This window comes from Panthera uncia, unplaced genomic scaffold (assembly GCF_023721935.1).
Source record: "Panthera uncia isolate 11264 unplaced genomic scaffold, Puncia_PCG_1.0 HiC_scaffold_1022, whole genome shotgun sequence".
Classification (NCBI taxonomy): Eukaryota; Metazoa; Chordata; class Mammalia; order Carnivora; family Felidae; genus Panthera; species Panthera uncia.
The window spans coordinates 1-19583 of NW_026057615.1; the positions used below are offsets into that span (position 1 = coordinate 1).

At 59.9% G+C, this 19583-nt stretch overlaps 1 protein-coding gene across 1 annotated transcript; it reads right to left on the reverse strand.

The window, feature by feature from the left end:
* Positions 1–73: 73 nt before the first annotated feature.
* LOC125916714 (rho GTPase-activating protein 23-like) lies at positions 74–19572 on the reverse strand (the record flags this gene model as incomplete). Its single annotated transcript, XM_049623016.1, has 11 exons — positions 74–3114; positions 4635–4692; positions 4876–4987; positions 5199–5354; positions 6960–8124; positions 10750–10804; positions 10968–11046; positions 11229–11327; positions 12955–12982; positions 15560–15721; positions 19357–19572. Coding segments are annotated over 11 exons (2295 nt in total), but the record flags the coding sequence as incomplete, so codon positions are not given.
* Positions 19573–19583: the final 11 nt, after the last annotated feature.

The following is a 19583-nucleotide window of genomic DNA, read 5'->3' on the forward strand; positions in this document are numbered from 1 at the left end:
CTTATGTCAGAGTGAGGGGGCGTGACAAGGTGACCCTTTTTTTTTTTTAATTTTTTTTTAATGTTTATTTATTTTTGAGACAGAGAGAGACAGGGCATGAACAGGGGAGGGGCAGAGAGAGAGGGAGACACAGAATCTGAAACGGGCTCCAGGCTCTGAGCTGTCAGCACAGAGCCCGACGCGGGGCTCGAACTCACGGACCGTGAGATCATGACCTGAGCCGAAGTCGGACGCTTAACCGACTGAGCCACCCAGGAGCCCCAACAAGGTGACCCTTTGAGACCGAACCAACTAGGTGACCTTGGACAAGTCAAGCCCCCTCCCTTGGCATCAGTGTTCCCTACTGGTAAACGAAAGGTGAACTAGCCAGTTCCCAAGGTTACATCCTGCTCAAATGGTAGGTCTGTGACTGCAGGGACCTGTCACACCTACCTCCCTCTGCCCGACAGTGAATGGTCTCTGAAAGAGCCTGGGGGCTGGGTGGGGGTTACCCGGGAGAGGCTAGACTTGCCAGAGCGGACAACATCCGGCTGGACATCAGTTCCCTGGACAGACTAAGGGCCCGAAGCTGACTTAATGACCCCTCTCCTAACTCCCAGGCCACAGCACCGAGGGGACAAGTGAAATCGGGTCCTGGCCAAGCCAGGAGTGGAAGCCCCTGTCCTCCAGTACCGGTCAGTGAGCAGGAAGGGTCCAGTTCCCGTCCCTGCCTGGGAGACACTGTGGTGCGGCTGCCTGGGGCCATCCAGAGCTGGGAGATGGGCCACCTCGCAGGCCGGAGTCCGCAGTTCTCCCCTGGCCCTCAGAGGAGCTCAAACTTGGGGCTGGAAGGGTTCATCTCCCCTTCCTCAGTTCACACAGCTGGCCCCTGCTGCCCTCCTAGGCAACCCCTCCTGCCATCTTGCTGGCTTTCCTCTTTGGTCTGCTCTCCCCACTTCCTCTCAAGGTACAGCCAGTCTCTCGCCTTCTCCCTCAGTGCTCCCACACCTGTGGCTACAAGTGCACACCCTGATAGACTCCCTCCCGGGTGCCACAGCCCCAGAGCCTCAGAACCCAGGACACCCCCACCGGGGCATGACCCAGGGCCCTTGGACTCCACAAGTCCCCAAAGGAACCCTTGGCTTCCACTCACCAACCTGCCCCTCCAGTGCCCTGTGGCTCAGGGGAAGGCCCCATCGCCCCCGCAGCCATCATCTGCCTCCTCCACCCTCCCTCACCTCCCAGCCATCAGCAAGCCAAACCCATCCATCCCTCAGTGTCTCTAAATTGTCCCTTCCCCTCCGCCCCATGCCACGACCTTAGAGCCCCCGCCCTGGCTCACCTGGACAGCGGCAATGGCATTGTCACCTCCTATCACAGATGTGACCCTTGCCTCCTGGGCTTACCCACCTCCCATCCCCATCTAAACCCCTGCAAAGGCTTGCCCTGGGTGATGAGGTCCCGAAGCAGGCACCTGACTCCCCACCTCAGCTTCTACCTCTCACCTGGCTCGCGGCCACCCAGCACTCCCTCTGTTCCTTTCTCCCAGACCATCCAGGAGGGCATCTCCACTGTCAGAGCACTTCCCACCCCCTCCCTGTTCTGTGGATTCTCACACACCCTTCATGTCACAGCCTCCCCGACACCTTCCCCCAACCCCGCCTAGGCTGGAGTCACCTACTGCGTGCCATTCGGCTCAGCTCTCCAGTCCTGACAGTCGTGGGTTGGCAACTATTATGCACCGGGTGCTTCCTCTGCTTGTCCTGAGCCCCAGCGGGGCGGGATGGCCTGCCTCCCACACCACTAAATACCCAGAACCTCGACCGAGAATCGGGAGCATGGCAGGCACTCGGTCATTATCGTGGACTGGATGAGGGCACAGATGGATGCCAGCTCCACCTGGCCCATACATCTCACTTCACCTCCCTCCAGCCCAGGATGTAGAATGACACTGTCCCCATGTTACAGATCAGAAGAGTGAGGTACAGAGGTTAAGGGGCTTGCCCAAAACCATATGCTGGATAAGTGGCTGGGCAGGAGCTCCAAGTCTGTCTGACTTCAAAGCTTACATTCTCTCCAGGTACAAGACCCCAAGAAGGCGGGGTGGAAAATTCAAATAATAGCAGAGGACTAGCAGCTCCCCGTGCCAGGCACTGGGTGCACTTCTGCTGAGATCATCTCGTTTAATCCTCAGCAACAGGTGTATATGCTAGGGGTTGTTGTTAGCTCTATTTACAGACGAGGAAACTGAGTCATAGGCGGGTGAGTCACCCAAGCTTCCCCCGGGCAATTCATGATGCAGGCAAGGGCCAAGCCCAGGTCGATGCTAACCGCTCCGCTCAGCTTCGCCCGGGCCGCGTCGCCTCCGTGGACCCAGGGCCCCGGCCTCCTCGCTCTGGGATCCTGTTTGTCTCCCCCTGCCACCTGCATGCCCAGCCGTCGCTGTGGTCGCCCTTAATTGGTCCTCCTGCCTCCAGCCGGCCCCAGCCGGGGCCCCTCTCTAATTCATTCTCCAGGAAGTCAAATGAAAGAGACCCCAGGGGCTTCAGTGGCTCTTAGGATAAAGACTAAAAGCTTTGCTGGCCCCGCAAGGCCCCGAAAAGGCTAACGTCTGCCTTCTTTTGGGGTCTCAGCTCCTCCGAAAGAATCACCCTGGCCTTGTTCCCTCATTTTCCGTGAGCCCCCAGTGACCCTTTCTGGGGCGATCAGCCAACCAAGGATCACTGTGGGATGGTTCTGTCAGAATTCCCGGCACAGTTTGACCAGATCCCTCCCGCAGCAGCAGAGACGACCTCTCTGGTTAACCCCTCTTGTTCGTGAGTTCTTTATGCCCCCCAGGAAGTTCTTCCTAACATCTAACCTCTACCCCTCAGGCTACAGCCTCAGCTGGTTCCCTCTGGCTCCAGAGGCTGTGGGGCGGGTATAAAAGCCGGAGAGTTCTGCCGGAGACAGCATCCATCCATCTCCACCTCAGGCTGCCAACCACCTTACCTTCCCCTTCTTGGTGAGGACCTGCTTATAATACAACCAGCCTTCTCTCCTGATATCGCTGAAGGTTGCGTCCGAGAGGTCAGAGGTTGAGTGTCGCTTAGAAGGAACATCAGCATCTTCGGAAGTACCCCAGCTATCCAAGGACTGCAGGGAGACAACGGAGGGCAACTTAGGGGGGCTCCCACGGTGCCAGCATGCCAGAAGGCCCATGGACCTCGCACAGCCACACGGGCCTGGTGGATGCCTGGGCCACGCTCTGCTGTGCTGTGTGGCCTCACAGGCCCCGCTTGCCCTCTCTGAACCACCGCGCTGAGGTCATGGGACGTATGTATGTGCCGAGGAAGCCAGAAAGGAAGAAAGGCTATGACCTGCCGACCACATGTCTCACCACGCGAGAAAAGCCAATCTGGTACCTCCTTTAATTTTATGGACTTGAAGCAACTAAGGAAACAAAGGAAGTGATTGTGACAACACGGAGTTAAATAAACAGAGGAAGTGGAAACATCAACAAAGGCTGAGTTAGTGGAGCATGTAGTCATGTCCACAAGGAGTTAAACAGAGGAAGTGATAGTGTCAACACGACTCCAGCAACAGAAGTGACAGGTCAAGGGAGAGTTAAGCAAGCAGAGGAAGCGATAAGGAATAAGCCAGGTGACAATATCCTCAAGGTGTTAAATGAACCAAAGATACCGAGGGTTTGAAATCAAGTGGCTTTTCTAGTCTAGCCGTAATCACGAAGAGTTAAGGCCATTTCAGAACTGACCCCACATCTCCCCAGGGTCTGAGCCTGGAAACTCCAGCCTGTCCATCACTCTCAGTCCTGTGTCCCCTCCTTTCCAATGTCCCCCCTCCCCTGAAGACACCACACAAATACTGCCCCAGGCCACCCTGTGCAGGCAGTTTTGGGTTACCCACAGGGAGCAAGCAAACGAAACGAAATCCCTGCCCTCACAGAGCTTACATTCTATCTGGGAGACAAGCAAGAGAGGGGAGAGATGCATAAACTGTATCACATGAGAAGTGCTAAGGAGAAAATAGGCATCACATGTCAGGGGTGAAGGCTAAAATCTCAGAAAAGGTGGAGATAAACCCAAAGAAAGTAAAAGGTGAGGGGCGCCTGGGTGGCTCAGTCGGTGAAGCATCCGACTTCGGCTCAGGTCATGATCTCACGGTTTGTGAGTTCGAGCCCCACGTCGGGCTCTGTGCTGACAGTTCACAGCCTGGAGCCTGCTTCGGATTCTGTGACTCCCTCTCTCTCTGCCCCTCCCCCGCTTATGCTCTGTCCCTCTCTGTCTCTTAAAAACAAATAAATGTAAAAAATTAAAATTAAAAAAAAAAAGGAATTAAAAGGTGAGTCATGTGGCTGTGGAGGGGAGTGTGTGGAAAGGGCATTCTAAGTGGGGGAACGATACGGACCAAGGTCTTGGGTGGGTGGAGGGTGCGGGTGTCTTTAAGTGATGACACAGCCCATATAGCTGACACCAGGGGATCGCCTACAGGGTTGGGGGGGTGGGTGGGGGAGGGACAAAGGAGCCAGAGTAGACCACTTCCCGCCCTGGGAGCCAGAGGCCTAGAAACCCACCCCAAGATGGGGCTCCGCAGCCGAGGCATCGGTCCCTCCCCAGCTCCCCTGACACCCTCGCCCGCACACGCTCACCACTCACCCCATCGGTGAAGAAGCTTCGCAGCATCCGCAGGCTGGGTACTCGGTTTGGCAGGCGCCTGGCGAGTGAGAACTGAGTGTGAGGGAGGTAGGAAGCACAGCTAGGACTTCTCCTCAAATCCCAAGGCTCAGAAGCCTTCCAGGGAGGGAGCTCATTGCCTGGGGGGCATAGAGGACACCAGGGCCGAGAGCCCCGTCCCAGCCCAGTCAGGGTGGCCGTGACGGCCACACGCTGTCCTCACCTCAGAGCCCTGCCCTCTTCCCGGAAGGTGTTGAGCCCATCGTCACAGGACTTGGAGCGCTCTGTGGTGATGGCCAGCAGGTAGGAGGAGCGGCGGCCGGCCTTGAGGCTACCTGCAAAGCCACCCACAGGGTCAGCAGGAGGGCCAGGGCTTCCCTGGAGCCCTCCTGTCTGGGCAGGGCCAGGAGGTGACCACCCACGGGGCCCCTGGAGTAGCAGAAGCCGGCAAGAAGAGGCCATACATCAGGCAGCAAGCCCAGCAGAGACCCCTGAGGACCAGGCAGCCAGGGAAAGGACGGGGCAAGGGCTTCAGGGAGCACTCACTGCAGTCCTGGGAGTAATGGCGGCCAAGAGCAAAGGTGAAGGTTGGGGAGGATGGGCTGGTGCCCAGGACGGGGGCTGAGTTCATGGCGCTGGAGACCACAGCGGAGGCAGGGACATGCTTGGCTTGGAGGTCAATGCTGGGGCTGGTGGGTTCATCTGCAAGCAGAGGGGAGTGGTGGATAAAGGTGGCAGAAAGCTAAACCCGCCTGCCCCCCGCCCCCAGCCTCGCGTCCTGGCCCAGACCACGTGCCCAAGGCTCAGGTCCTCCGAGGCCCTGCTGGCAATACGCCCGTGGCCAAGGGCCCCCCATCCCCAGACTGTGAGCATGGAGGCTCCGCCCCTGCCTCCTCCTTCACACCCAGGCCTGAGGTTGAGCCACCCTCCCTGGACTGGGCTCCTGAGAGCTTCGGACTATCTCCCCCACCAGACCGGGGGTCTCTTGAGGATAAGGACTGTCTCCTCCGTCAGTTGGGGGCTCCCTGAGGGCAGGCGCTACGTTTCCCCCTCACACTGGGAAATTACTGACGCTGTGTCTGCCCACTCTGACCGAAAGCTGACCAGGGGAGGCCAGGGCTGGGTCTGGCCTGGCCTCTTCTCCCTCACTCCCATGACCACCACAGGGTGAGCTCACCCTGCTCAGTTCCAGGTACTGTCTCTCCACTTCTGGTCCCAGTCTCATGATCTTGTATCTGGTCTTTATCTCAAGCCCCTAGACCCAGCCCAGCCTATCCTGCACCCTCATAGACACAGTCAGCAAACCTTAAACCTTTTCCTGCCCCACTCTCATTCCCGATGTAGGGGTGAGGCACAATCCTCTAGGTAGACCAGAAACCTGGGAACCACCCTGTCTCTCCTCTCTCTTGCCTCTCCCTTATCCAACATCTGTTCCACAGGCAGCAAACTCTCAGTGTCCCCTCTGTTCTCAGGATAACGTCCCCAACTCCCCAGAGACTGACACAGCCCCTCTGGACCCTTTCTGGCGACCTCGAAAGGCACCCTCCTCTCTCACGTCAGGGTTCTTGGCATATTCTATTCTCTCCCTTTACGTTCTCCCCCTAACTCTTTCTCATCCTTCAAATCTTAGCCCTAATCTCCTTCCTCTAAGATTCTCTCCTTGGCTACCACGCCCCAGTCTGGACCATGTCACCCTTCTCTGTCTCCTAGAGTCCCCTGTACTCCCATCACACACACACACACACACACACACACACACACACACACACACCATGGGGCTGTTCTTGTCCGATCATCTGTCCGGCTGCTGGACCACACGCTCCAGAAGAGCTTGAAGCCTAGCACGGTGCCTGACACAAATATTTGTTGGATAAATGGATGGGTGGAGGGTGGGTGGAAGGAACAAAAAGTAAAAGGAACAAAGGGAGGATAGAAGAAAGCAAGGGTGGAAGGAAGGATGAAAAGAAAGAATGATGGAAGACGAGAAGGAAGAATGAATGAACAAAGGGAGGAAGAAGAAAGGGAGGAGGAAAAGAAGACAAGTGATGGATGGGTGGGCAGACGGGTGGATGAAGGATGAAAGGAAGGAGGGAGGGAGGAAAGAAAGATGGCTGGGGGAGAAATGAATGAAAGGAAGGGTGACAGGATGCAGGAGAGAACAAAAGGACGGATGGGTGGACAGACAGACAGACAGACAGAGAAATCGGCACTCAACCCAGAGTTTTGCCCATGGTTGACAGGTGGGTGGGGTAAAACAGGGCACAGACGACCCAGTCTCCCAAGACAGTCACCTCTACTGTCACTCACCAATGAAGGGGATAGAAGCCAGAGAGTCTTCAGTAGTGGCCAAAGGGGCCACCTTCCTGCCCAGGCGTTCCACTCGCCCACTGGACTCTGGCTCTGGGGACTCTTCACCAAACCCAAGGTTCATCTGTCTTGCGGAGGGCAGCTGGACCTTCCGGCCCGTGGGAGGCTTTTGCCTCAGGACCACCTCGTCGCGGCGATCCTCGGTGGTGGGCTCCAGAGCCCGGGTGCTGGGTTCTGGGCGCACAACCCTGGGTGGTTCGGAGGCCTCCAGCGGGAACGATGCAGGGGACTGAGCCAAGTTGAAGGTGGGTAGCCCCCCGAAGGGTGAGTCCCGGAAGGAGAGTGCGTGCAAGAGGCCAGTCCGGCGCTGGAATGATGGGCTGTAGCTCCGGTACCCGATGTAGCCGATGTCATCCAGGCCTTGCAGACCAGGCGGGGGTGGGGCCTGGGGCTCAGGAAGGTCCCTGGGTGGGCAGGCAGGGGTGCGGGCAGACGGACGCTGGGAAGCCCAGCCACAGCGCTCGAAACGGGGTGACACCAGTGCTCCTGGACCCAGCGCCTCGGCTGAGCGGGTGGCCCGGCTCAAGTAGTCGTCTGAGCGAGCTCGGTGCCAGCCCTCCTGACCCAACTGGCTCAAGGCACCCTGGGAGGTGGAGCAGGGCCATGGGCGGTGGGCAGTCACATCCTCCAACCGGTCCTGGGAGGCACTGCGGGCCCGGGGGGGCATGGCAGGACACCGTCTCTCCCCCGCCCTGCGGGGTACCTGGTTTGACAGCCAGTGTGACAAAGCCTGCTGGCACTCCAGTCTGCTGGGGGGCACCCGGCTGCCAGGCTCAGGGAAGGCACGGGGCGTCCGGGGCTCCGAGGGGAGGCGGGGGAAGGCACCAGGGCTGGGGCGGGGCTGGCTCATCCCCAAGGAAGATTTGTCCAGATGGGTACGGGTGGCAGAAGGGACGCGGGGCCCCGGGTCACTCCAGGCAGCAGGACTCCGGGGGTCACTGGGCAGTGCTGAGAGGGGCTCAGGCACCATAGTGGCCCAGGTGGAGACCCGGGCTGGCGGGGCGTAAGTCTTGCGAGGGTAGCAGATAGGAGGCGGCTCTGGGATACTCCGGGCCTCTCCAGAATACGGCTCGTTCCCCTTCAGGTAGGCGTCCTGGGAGTAGGCCTGGCCGGGGACACAGAGGCAGGTGAGCAGGGCTGGACAAGTCCCACAGGGTGGAGTTACATCAGCCCTGGGAGATCAGGACCCTAGAGAAGTGGACTGAGGGAAAGGACCAAGCGGCAGGGGGGCCCTGAGTGGGTGGGAGCCGGAAGGCATGCTCCAAAGAGAGTCGGGGGGAGGGAGGGAGAGAACAAAGAAATTAGAGGCCTTTGAGAGTCACACACACACACACACACACACACACACACACACTCTCTCACTCTCTGTCTCTCTCTCTCTCTCTCTCCCTCTCTCACTAGAGAAACAGCCAGGATTTCTCTAAGACTTATGACAAGGACTGCCTGTAGCCACAAACATTCCAACATCTGTTTTCTGGGGTCCTCCCCCATGCTGGCCTCAGCCGCCTCCCTGCTGCCTTACATCCAACAGTGCCCACAGCCCTCCGGGCTGGGCTGGGAAAACCCACCAGAGACCAGTCAAGGTGGCAGAAGACAGAGACGGCAGCTGACCAAGGGGTGTGTCCACGGCGGGGTGGGCTGGGGGTGGGCGGGGGCTGGGAAAGCCCCGCCGTCCTTCCGTCCCCTGGACGGGGAGCCAGGGCCTGGCTCCTAGGCCTCCGGAGTGAAGAGAAACTTGCCCACCTCTTGCTCCCTCTGGGCCAGGCTTGGGGGAGGGGCCGGACCGTCTAAGGGGCCTCAGGCCACCTTCTGCCACCCCAGGCCTGGAATCTGGCACTGGGAGCCGAGGCTGACGCTGCATTGCTGAGGAGTGACAGGGCCGGTGCCCAGGCCCAGCCAAAAAAGGAGGCAGCCCCTAGGGACAGAGGCCTTGTGGCCCTGGCCTAGCCTGGCCCTTGATGGGTGCCCAGGGGCGTCTCTCAGGGTGAAGTATCAAAGGGTGGGAGAGTGAAACACAATACACACATACACACACACGCTCCCACGCGCACGCGCATGTGCGTGCCACACCACAAGGAGATACTGGAAAATACACACCCAAAGACACACACACAGAGCGAAACACAATGAGACACATATAAACTACACCTCCAGTCCCAGGCACACACCCTGTCCTGTGATGAGGACAAGTTAGACCACACCCCCCGTACTCACACTCAGCCCCCTTCGGACCCACACACCCAGCCGGGGGACACTCACATACCTCTCCCTCCTGCCATCCTGCCGGCTCCCCAGGCTCCCCGCATCACCACGGTGGCGGCGGCGGAGGCGCTGGCGACAGCATCGTGGCCAGCCTCCGCCTTCCCTGGCCGGGGGGGGGTGAACCCCCACTGACCACTGTGCTGGCCCCACCTCTGTCCCCCACCCCCAGTCTGCCCTCCCAGCGGCTGCCCTCGGCCCCCCACCGGCTCGCGCGCACGCGCGTGCGCGCGCTCTCTCTCTCTCTCTCTCTCTCTCTCTCTCCCTCTCTCTCTCAGCAGCGGCTGGCTGGCGGGAGGAGGAGGGAGGGGAAGATGGGTGTGGAGGGGCCTCGCCGCGTCGGCGGTGGCGTCAGCAGCTGCCGCGGCCCCATTGGCCTCCAGCCTTGGCTTCCAACCACAGGAATGCCTGGGCCCCACCCTCTGGCTGGCCTAGGATGGAGGGGGCCAGCGGAGGGCCCCAGAGGCTGACATCTGGGGCCGCCGGCCCACCCGAACCTCGAACCCCGAACCTCGAACCCCGGTAACACAGCTCAAGGCTGCTGCTCTCCCCACCCCTTGCCCCCCCCCTCCTCCTCCGGCTGGAGAGATGGAGGGCAGCCCTAGATCCCGCCCTGTCACCCCCTCCTGGCTTTCCTTGCCTCGGCCCTGGGGGAAGTGTACCCGCAGGGCCTTTGAGACTTGTGGAGAGCCATCCACCTCTCTGGGCCTCCAGGCTTACCTCCCCCTCCCCAGGAAGGGCAAGGGGACAATCCAGGTCAGAGGGTGGAGGTTCCCAGAGGGGCAGGGTGCCAAGCATGGCACCGTGATTACAGTGATTATGAGAGCACATCCAGGGCAGAAGCCAGCCCGGCTCCCAGGGCCTCCTGGGTTTGGCCCTCAGCCTTCCCCCAGGGGGCAGTGACCTTGGGGGCAAGCAAGCTGGCATCTGGCTAAGACCCATGAGATCAGGAAATTGGACACTGGGCAGAGAGGACTGCCCTGGGCTCTGGGACAGGCCTGGGGTCGGTGTGCACAGAAAGATAGCATATGTAGGCGTGTGTAAGTCTGCATGTGTCTGTGTGTGTGTGTGTGTGTGTGTGTGTGTGTGTGTGGACACAGCTACAGAAGACATGCTCACTCGGGGCCAGGCAGGGAGGGGGTGTGGAGAACAGTCTCTTGGGAGCTGACAAGAACGTGCCAGTCTGGCAGGGCCCGCTGGGCCACCCTCCTTCCAGATACTCTGGCAGGAATCCTGCCTGCCAAGGCCAGCGCCTCCCCCTCCCCCAGCACAGAGCAGCCCTGAATGAAGCAACAACCGGCCCCAGCCCAGGGATGGGCCTGGCATCCCTGATTGGGCAGTGCCGGACTGGTGCGGCACCCTACACTCTTCTCTGCCTCCCGAAGGCAGAAGGGAGGCCCCAAGGAGGAGAGATGTATCCCGCCCCCAGGCCCCAGGGCCCCTCCGCCTCAGACAGCAGGGCAGGACTCACCAGCTGGAGGATGTCCTCGTCCTTGGGCATGATGGAGAGCTCCAGGGTATCATCACTACAGAGACAGGGCAGGGGGTCAGGCCAGGCTGAGGCAACAGGGTCTGGGAGAACAGGGATCCTGGTCGCCAGGGCAACCCCAGGGTCAAGGGGGTGGTGTGCAGGGACTCAATGAGTGTGCTGGGAGCTATTACAGGAGAAGGGAGGCAGGGGGCACTCACCTATTCTGGATCAGAGCTATGACCTGGGAGTAGGTCTTCCCAATGACGCTCTCCCCGTTCACCTTCACCAGCCGGTCTCCTGGGGAAAGGGGGGGCAGAACCACATGTGAGCAGGCCAACGGGTGACAATGGCCCCTCCTGAGAACCCCTGCACCAGGCATGGATGACAGCACCAGGACAGGGCCTTCCCCAACACCTGGATCTGAGAATCCCATCCTAACCAGAGAGCAGGTGGAAGAGACCCAGAGAAGGACAGCTCACCGGTGCGAAGGCCCGCTCTATGGGCGGGGCCATCATCCTTCACATTCTTGACAAAAATGGTATCCATGGGCTCCAGGCGGTGGTGCCGGGGGGAGGGTCCTGGTGAGCATCAGCCAGGTTAGCTGGGGGTGGCTGCTGAAGGTCACACCCATGCACAGCTACGCACACAGGGGACACACACTCAGAGAACGGTCACACTCACACGGACACAAACACGGACCCACCCATTCACAGAGACGTGGATGTATAGGATAAGACAAGAGGATCCACCCCTGGGAGAACAAAGACCAGTGTGGGGAAAACACGTTCGCGGACACACAGAGTCACTCCTTAAATGGTGCTTTCATCCCAGCACTGTGCCAGAAAGTAGACTGAAAAGGATGGACAGATATGGGCCTTGACCTCGTGGAGGTCCCTGTCTAGTGGGGCAGACACCCACACATGCAGAATGCCCACACCCACAGACCTGGGGAAAGCTGCGGAAAGGCCCTGAGGCTCACAGACACTCATACCCACGCTTCCCACCCCACCCCCTTCCCTAGGGGCAGAGGATTCTAAGCAGAGGCCTGAAGATCCTGAGATGAGTACTCAGCCCCTCATGACATCACATTACACCCCAGCTGCTAACTGTCTCCATCAGAGAAAGGGGCCTGTTCTAGGTCAGCTGGCTCTTCCCCTTGCCCCCAGGGGCCTCTGCGATGAGGCTCAGGAGCGTCACCACAACTGCCCAGCAGAAGCCCCAACAGCAGAGAAAGAAGTCTGCCCGTTAAAGGAGTTTTGCCTTGGGGCACCTGGGTGGCTCAGTCAATTGAGCAACCGACTTCGGCTCAGGTCATGATCTCACGGTTTGTGAGTTCGAGCCCCGCGTCGGGCTCTGTGCTGACAGCTCAGAGCCTGGAGCCTGCTTCCAATTCTGTGTCTCCCTCTCTCTCTGCCCCTCCCCTACTCATGCTCTGTCTCTCTCTGTCTCAGAAATAAATAAACATTAAAAAAAATTTTTTTTTAAAAAAGGAGTTTTGCCTTGAATACCCCGGGTGGCAGAAAGGGGCCCTTTGGGATAGCGAGGGTGACAGCCAGGGGAGGCAGGCCCACATCTGGTAAGATAAAGACCTCAGGGCTCCCCTCACACCCAACAGAACCCCAGCATCTCCATCTCCGAGGACAGCCATTGCTCAGCTGCACCCTACCACCAGCCCCCAGGCTCTGCCGCCCTGCGTCTGTGCCTCAGCCTAGGCTGGGAGTAACTCCAGGGCAGAGGTCAGGTCTTAGAAAGCCATCTGCTCCCCAGAGCACCACCCCCAGTGTGGAACAGACAGGCTCAGAGGGAGACAAATGTGAGAAAAGAAAGGAAGCATCGAAGGGACCACAGGGCCTTGGCGGGCCCAAGATCTGTCCTCATGTCACTGGTGATGACGAGTAGGAATGAAATTCAGGGAGCTCTCCCCTAGGGCCCAGAATAAATGTGCTGCCTCTTGGATTCTTAAAAAAAAAGAAAAAAGAAAAGAAAAGAAAAGAAAAGAAAAGAAAAGAAAAGAAAAGAAAAAGGATTGAGGAGAGAAAGGGCAGACACAGAGAAGAGCAAAGACTGGACAGCAGTCAGGGCTGGGGGCAGTGGGAGGGCAGGCAGCAAAACCCAGGCTGACTTGGGTAGCGGGAGAGAAACAGAAGCTGGAAAACGGGCCCCAGCTCAGCCCCAGCCCTGGGCCCCACCCCCACCACTCCTTACCTCCTCCTCGGCCTCCATTCTCTTCCTCCTGCAGGGGACAGAGAGGTGGGTGTGGGGCCTGGGTCCAGCCCTCAGTGGCTCCACCTGGGCGGGCCCTTCGATGTCCCCCACCCAAGGCCTCCCCTCTTATCTTCCTTCAACTAGCCTGGCGCCCAGACGAGGCAGGAGGGGTGTCAGTGGGGACGGTCATCAAGTCCCATGCAATGGTCCCCAATAACACTAACCCCCTCTCATGACTGCTGATCCCACCACCTTGTATTTCAGCCATTCGCCCCCAATCCAGTGGGGGACCCATGACCCCCCCCTTTGGGGAGCTCCAAGCCCGATGAAGGAGGCACTAAACGTAACGCACAGAGAGAGGACACACAGGCAGACACAGATAAGCAGGCATGACGAGTGCAAACAGTGGCTATCAGCTCTCAGAGAATGGGAAGGGAAGGCCTGATTAGCACCCCTCTGGGGGAGGGGATTTTAAGGCAAGTTTGAGGAGGGAGGGGAGAGGGCGGTCTGGGTGAGGGGAGGGGAGTACGCAGGCGCTGGGCAGCAGAAATAAACAAGCATTTGTAGGACACCATCAGCTGAGCCGACGCGAGAAAGAAAGCAACACCAGCAAGTGACAGAAGTCAGACTAAAGCATTCAGGTTTGAAAGGACAGAAAGAGGGAGCCAGTGAAGGTTCTTGGGTGGGAGAGAGTGGATGTGAAATACCAGTGAGGGAACAGGGTTCTAGCATCTGGCAGGGCTAAGAAATGGAGTCCAGGAGACCCACTAGGGAGACCTTTGGGGTCATCCTGGTAGTGAGAGGGAGGGTACCGGATTTGGGGAGGGAACTGAAATGAGGGAAAGGAGGCCAGCGAGACAGGGTCCCACATCAGAGCTGGACCCGACATTTAGCGTCATCGTATCTACCCCTGTCCACAGACCATCCATTCTACCGCAGATGACAGACAGGGCGTGACTTATCCAGGGCCACTCCGAGCCAGGGCTGGAACCCAGGACTCTCTAGCACCCCAGCCAGGACATGAAGGCTGTGGGGCACTGCTGGAGAGCAGTCCCTCTGCCCCTGCCCTCCCTGTGTGGGGTGCGCGCCTGCTGATGTGAGCTGACAGCACAGTGAGCGGGTGGCAAAGGCAGATGGATGCATTTAGACGGCTGAGCTCCCTGCAGGCTCCCAGCCCTGGGCAGGTTCTGGAAAGGGGATGGAATCCACCCCTGGCTTGCCCCGCCCAGGGTCTTCCAGCGCCCCACGTGAGCGAGGTCTCTCTGAAACAGGTCCACCACCCAGCCTAGGCCACTCAGGCTGCATCCGCCCCGGTCACCCCTCAGCAGGGCCCCCTGAGAAAAGGGGGCAGGGGCCAGGCAGGAGGGACATTCTGGGAGAAGAAGAAAGGAAGGACTGGAGGTTCCAGGGAACTAGAAGGTTGGTGTCCTTGGGCATCAAGGGGCAGGGGGCTGTGCCCCTCTCACATACCGTCAGCCCCCACTTACACTCTTAAGCACGGCTGCAGCCAATGGGAATAGTTTACGCAGGTGCTCCCGGATTGAGACACGGATGAGAGAGCACAGGGACACATACTGAAGACGTGTATTTAGAGACACCTGTCTACCCACGCCTACATACACAAACATGCATGCATATGACCCACATACTGGGCACCCAAGTGCACACAAAGAGAGCCATGCAAGTACACAGACACAGGCAGTGAAACCCAAGGCCCCGGTTCTCTGGCAGGTGGGACCAAGCTCCCCAGAGGAGAGCCCCACACAGCTGGTCTCAGCCCTGGGGGTGGGGGGGGGGGGAGTAACAGGTTCATTGACTCCAAAATAAGTCTGTCTCCGGCCCTGCTGGGAAAGAGGTGGGGGAAGGGAGGGGGGTCCTCCTGGGGAGCCCCAGTTCCTGCCGAGGACCCTCGCTGTTCCCACATGCCTGGCCCGCTCCCAGCCCACACTGTAGGTTAGGCACAGAGAACCTGACATTTATACTACGGCCAGAAGGGCTCGTGGGGGTCAAGTAGATAGATGCCCTCACATTACAGCAGGAGAAGTGACCAGTGAGTGAGACCAAAGTTACGTAAGGAGCTCTACTAGGACTAGAACCCGGGGCGCCCCCCTCCCAGCCTGGCGCTCTCCAGCACCCAGAGCCCAGAGCCGAGGCAAGTGCAGGGCCTGGGGCACTCCGGGAGGAGTCCCAGAGGTGTTTTAGGATGGACTCCCCAAGAGCTCAGGCTAGGGAGGGAGCAACAAAGCCAGCTCAGAAGTGGCCACAGGACAGAGTCCCAGGAACTTCACCTCTTCGAGAAGGCGGCTCAGTTTTCAGGGGCCAAGAGTCTGGGGGTGCGTGTGAGCGTCCTGGCTTCCCCCACCCCCAAGTTCATCGCCCTGAACCGTTCACCCTTCTCCTGGGAAGACCAAACCCAGGGCAGTTAGGGATCTCTTCCACAATCGTACAGTGCCAGTGACCCAGCCAGGGCTGCCCCGGCCTCTCAGGGACCCTCCTCCCAAGGCCACGGAAGAAGGGCTGTGGAGGGGACAGTGCAGACGAACCTCCCTTCCCCCCACCGAAGCTTCCTCAGGACGGGCAAGGGCAGCGGGCAAGGTGGGTGTACCTTCAGGCTGCAGTGCACGGCTGACTCAGGGGGGTACACAATGAAGTGGCGCAGGGTGAAGCCAAAGCCGTCCTGGAGACTTTTGCACAGCAGCAGTGTCCGCGGCCCCTGCCAGGGGAGGGGGCGCCCAGGGGAGCACCCATCTCTCGGGCCCAGCGGCAGCTGTGGAAGCACAGGGAACCAGGGTTGAGTGGCCGTGTGACCCACACTCCCAGGTGTGCACACTGCCTCCCGCAGCCAGGGGGAGGGCCTGGAGCAGGGGAGGGGGAGGGGGTCAAGGGCCCTGGGGTTCCACGCACGCTCCCCTGCTCCCCGACCTCCTCCTCACCCCCTTCCTTCCTCTCCCTCTCTCATCAGTCCAAAGCTGCTTCTTTCTCTCCCCTCGATCCCCTCATGGCACCTTTGCTCCCAGGGAAGTAACTCCCTGCCGCCAGCCAGGTTCTCAATCAGGTCGGCTCAGCAAATGTTCGCCAAGCACCTCTTACGCTCCAGGATCTGGACACGGGGCCTTCTGGCCTGGGAAGTGCCTGTTGCCAAGCTGAGCTCATTCCCGCCTGCTGCACAATCTCACACACAGACAGACACATCCGCACACCCAGAGAAGCACACTCATGTGCAAAGGTACACACGGAGGCACAGATGAATCTACACACACAGGCTATGTAGACAAACACGTGCGCACACAATCGCACATGATCAGAGTCTCCCACACATGCCTACACATACAGGCACATGCACACAACATATGCTGCAGACAGACACCCACACGCACACACACACAGACTGGCTCGCACAAGCATCCTTCAGGAGCAGCGGCAGCAACAGGTGAGGGACTAGAGCCACGAGGGAGCGGGCTGGACATCAGACAACTGAAGGGACTTCCTGGAGCTCCGGAGCCCAGCCAGAGGCCTGGCCGGTCACCGGATCTGAGAGGGGAACCGGGTGGGGGTGGCGGGAGATACTCGGCTGCCCTCTGGCCGACCCGCTGGAATACTTGGGATTCCCCAAGATGACAGGCAGGGGATGTCTGAAGACCAGGGTCTGAGGGCACACAGGTCTGTTTCTGGGGCGGGAGAGAGAGTAGCGCGGACACTGCCTGAGAGAGGGCTCACCTCAGGTTCCCTGCTCAGACGCAGAGAGGGAAAGCGGGTGACAGAAGGGCGTCAGAGAGATGCCTGTGTGCACAGGGAGGCGGCCGGCAGATTGGCCAAGACGGAAGACACGGGCGGGCTGCCTGGTGAAAAGCCAGGATGCCTCCCTCGGGGCTTTAACCCCCAACCTCAGGCATCCTAACCTGTCTGGGGGGCCCTAATCCAAACCTCAGAGGGCTCACCCTCACCCTCAACAGTCTCCTCAACCCCCTCGCTCCTTGGCACGAGCCCGGAGTCTGCAGGGGAAGAAAGGCAGGCTGGATGTGGACGGAGGAAGCCCCAGTTCTGGGGTGAGGGCCTCCCCCCTTCTCTATTAAGTTCCCCTTTCTCCCTCGCCCAGCTGCTGGAGAAAGCTCAAATTGGCACTTGGATGTACTAACGCTAAGAAGCTCCTTCGTGTATCCACCCCCCACCCCCCCCACCCCGCCGCCAGCCTGTTCACATTTCTGGTAGAAGAGAGCCCTGGGTCCAGCCCTTCGCTGGGGATTTCTGTATTGGGGTGGGAGGTGGGGTTGTAGTCAGGCAGACTTGAGACTCAAATTTCAGAAGACTAAAGAACAATATGACAGGGGCAGTAGGCTTGCTTCGTGCAGTCCCAGAGAACACAGCCAAGGTGAAAGGTACAGGGAACAAGTGAAGCTCCAGGCCAGGGAGACCATTCTCATCACCTCCGTCTGGAAAACTACCAGCTGAGGACGTGAGCGCTCATTCTCCTGAAGTGTTCAAGCCAAAGCTGGATGATCCCCAGTCTGGGAGGCCACGGCTGAGATTCCAGCATGGGCCAGGAGGTCCAGCGATGGCCCCTCGGCTCCTTCCACTTGTAGCCCCAGCCCAGCCTGTCCACTGAGCTCCACACCCCCATGGGGGTCCGAAGAGTCCAGAGGAGAAAATTCTCTGGGAATTCTGCTGAGGTCCGAAATCCCCTGGACTTCCTATCTCTGCTGACCTGGCAAGGAACTGATCAGGGAGAGCAGAGGGCCTGGCGGATCCCCCCTGCCTGCTCCTACCAGAAGCCCCTATGCCTCCCCAGCGTGGACCGCCTCCCCCTGCACGCACTCCACCAGGGCTCAGAGCTGAGGCTGTTTGCAGGGCCCATTGTTTTGCCGGTGTCCTGGATTAAGGTTTAAGCCACCAGCTGCCCCAGTGACGAGAAGTGGCTGGGACAGGTCCCCGCACGCCCCCCACCCCTCCTCCAGCACACATCCTGCCTGGAGCTGCCAGCTGCCTGGGGTGCCACTCTCTAGGGGCCTGGATGTAACCCAGGGAAGCGGGCAGGCCTTCTTCTCTCAGGCCCCCTCCTGGCCCAAACACCATTGGCACCCCCTCCCTTATCTCTGCCTCTCCCTTTCCTCTTATGCTTCCTTCCAGTCCCCCTTCCCCCATCTCTTCCAACCAGTTCCTGAGAAAGTCAGTGTGGTAATCCCCCTGCCACAGCTCCCAAACCCCGGCCTGAAGAGGACACACCACGGCCCCCATGGACAGCCAGACCTGATGGCTCCCCTGTGGGAAGTTCTTCCTTGGATTTAACCTCAATGCTTCATACTATTATTCACACATTTCCTCTCCTCCCCTCTGACCTGGGACACCCCTGGGTCTGGCTCTCATCTTTACAGGGAGGGAGATGATGGACACAGAAACAGAGAATGAGCCAGCAATGGGAACAGAAAGGTGACTAGATTGGGGAGGGGTTCAGCTCACACACATCCACAACTCTGCCTCTCTGGGGTAGGCACAGAGACAAGGGGATGGAGAGGGAGACGCTCGGGGGACACAGGGACATCATTGATTACGGCTCTCCTGGCCCAGATCCATCTCCAAATGCTCTCGCCCTCATGCCAGGAACGAAAGAGACATCCAGAAATACCAACTGATGGTGGGAAGAGGGCAGATGGCCCCAGGGCCACAAATTAGATAGAACTGGACACGTGGTGGGTTGGCAACACCAGGAACCAGAACCCAGGAGTCCTGCTCCTCCCCCCTAGGAGCATAAAGAGGTCACTGCAGGGAGCACAGCGTTCATGCTGGGCACGGCGCCCACTGTGACTCACGCCCTACCAGCCTGGTCGATCCCGGACATCAGACACACTGTCCCCACCCCCTATATCTCCAGCCCTGTCAGTCCTCACCCTGAGATCACTCATTACCTGCCACCTCTGCCTCCTTTGCCCACCAGGAAACCCGTGCATGCCCCTGTGCCCACAGCCCCTACCAGGGAGAGGGCGGAGTGTTGCCCACCAGTCCACTTAGTATGATCCTTGCCTGCCTCTGACTCGGGGTCCTTGCCAGCCAAACTCCTCAGGATTCCATGCCCCGGCATCTCCTCAAACAACCCCGGTCCCTTCCGTCCTTCCACTGCCTATAAACCAAGAGGCTTGAGCCACTGGAGGCCACCACCCAGACTGGCCAGTCCTCATCCAGCACCCCGGGCAAAGCTCCCAGCCACAACCTGCCACCCTCACCCGCGTGTGTCTCCAGCTCCTCGCTCACTCCCTACTCCTGGGGCATCGGTCCCACGACGCAGGGCGCACTCAGCTCAAAGATCCCAGGGAGTTGGTGGCCCGATCCCACCCGCCCCGTCGAGGCCGGACCCCCGCCCCCCCGCCCCCGCCCCGCCGCCCCCCCCCCCCCCCCCCCAGCGGCGCTCACCCTGGCGCGGCGCGGCCCCGGCGCGCGGCGGTCCCTGTGGACGAGGCAGGGCAGCCAGAGGCAGCGCGGCTCCGGGGCGCTGCAGTCCACGCCGACGGCGCGCTCCCAGCGCCAGCCCCCGGCCCCCGCGCGTTCCACGCGCCACACGGAGCTGCCCACGAGCGCCGCGGCCGCAGGGGGCCCCCGGGCCCGGGCCCGGGCCCGGCCGCCGCCGCCACCCCCGCCCC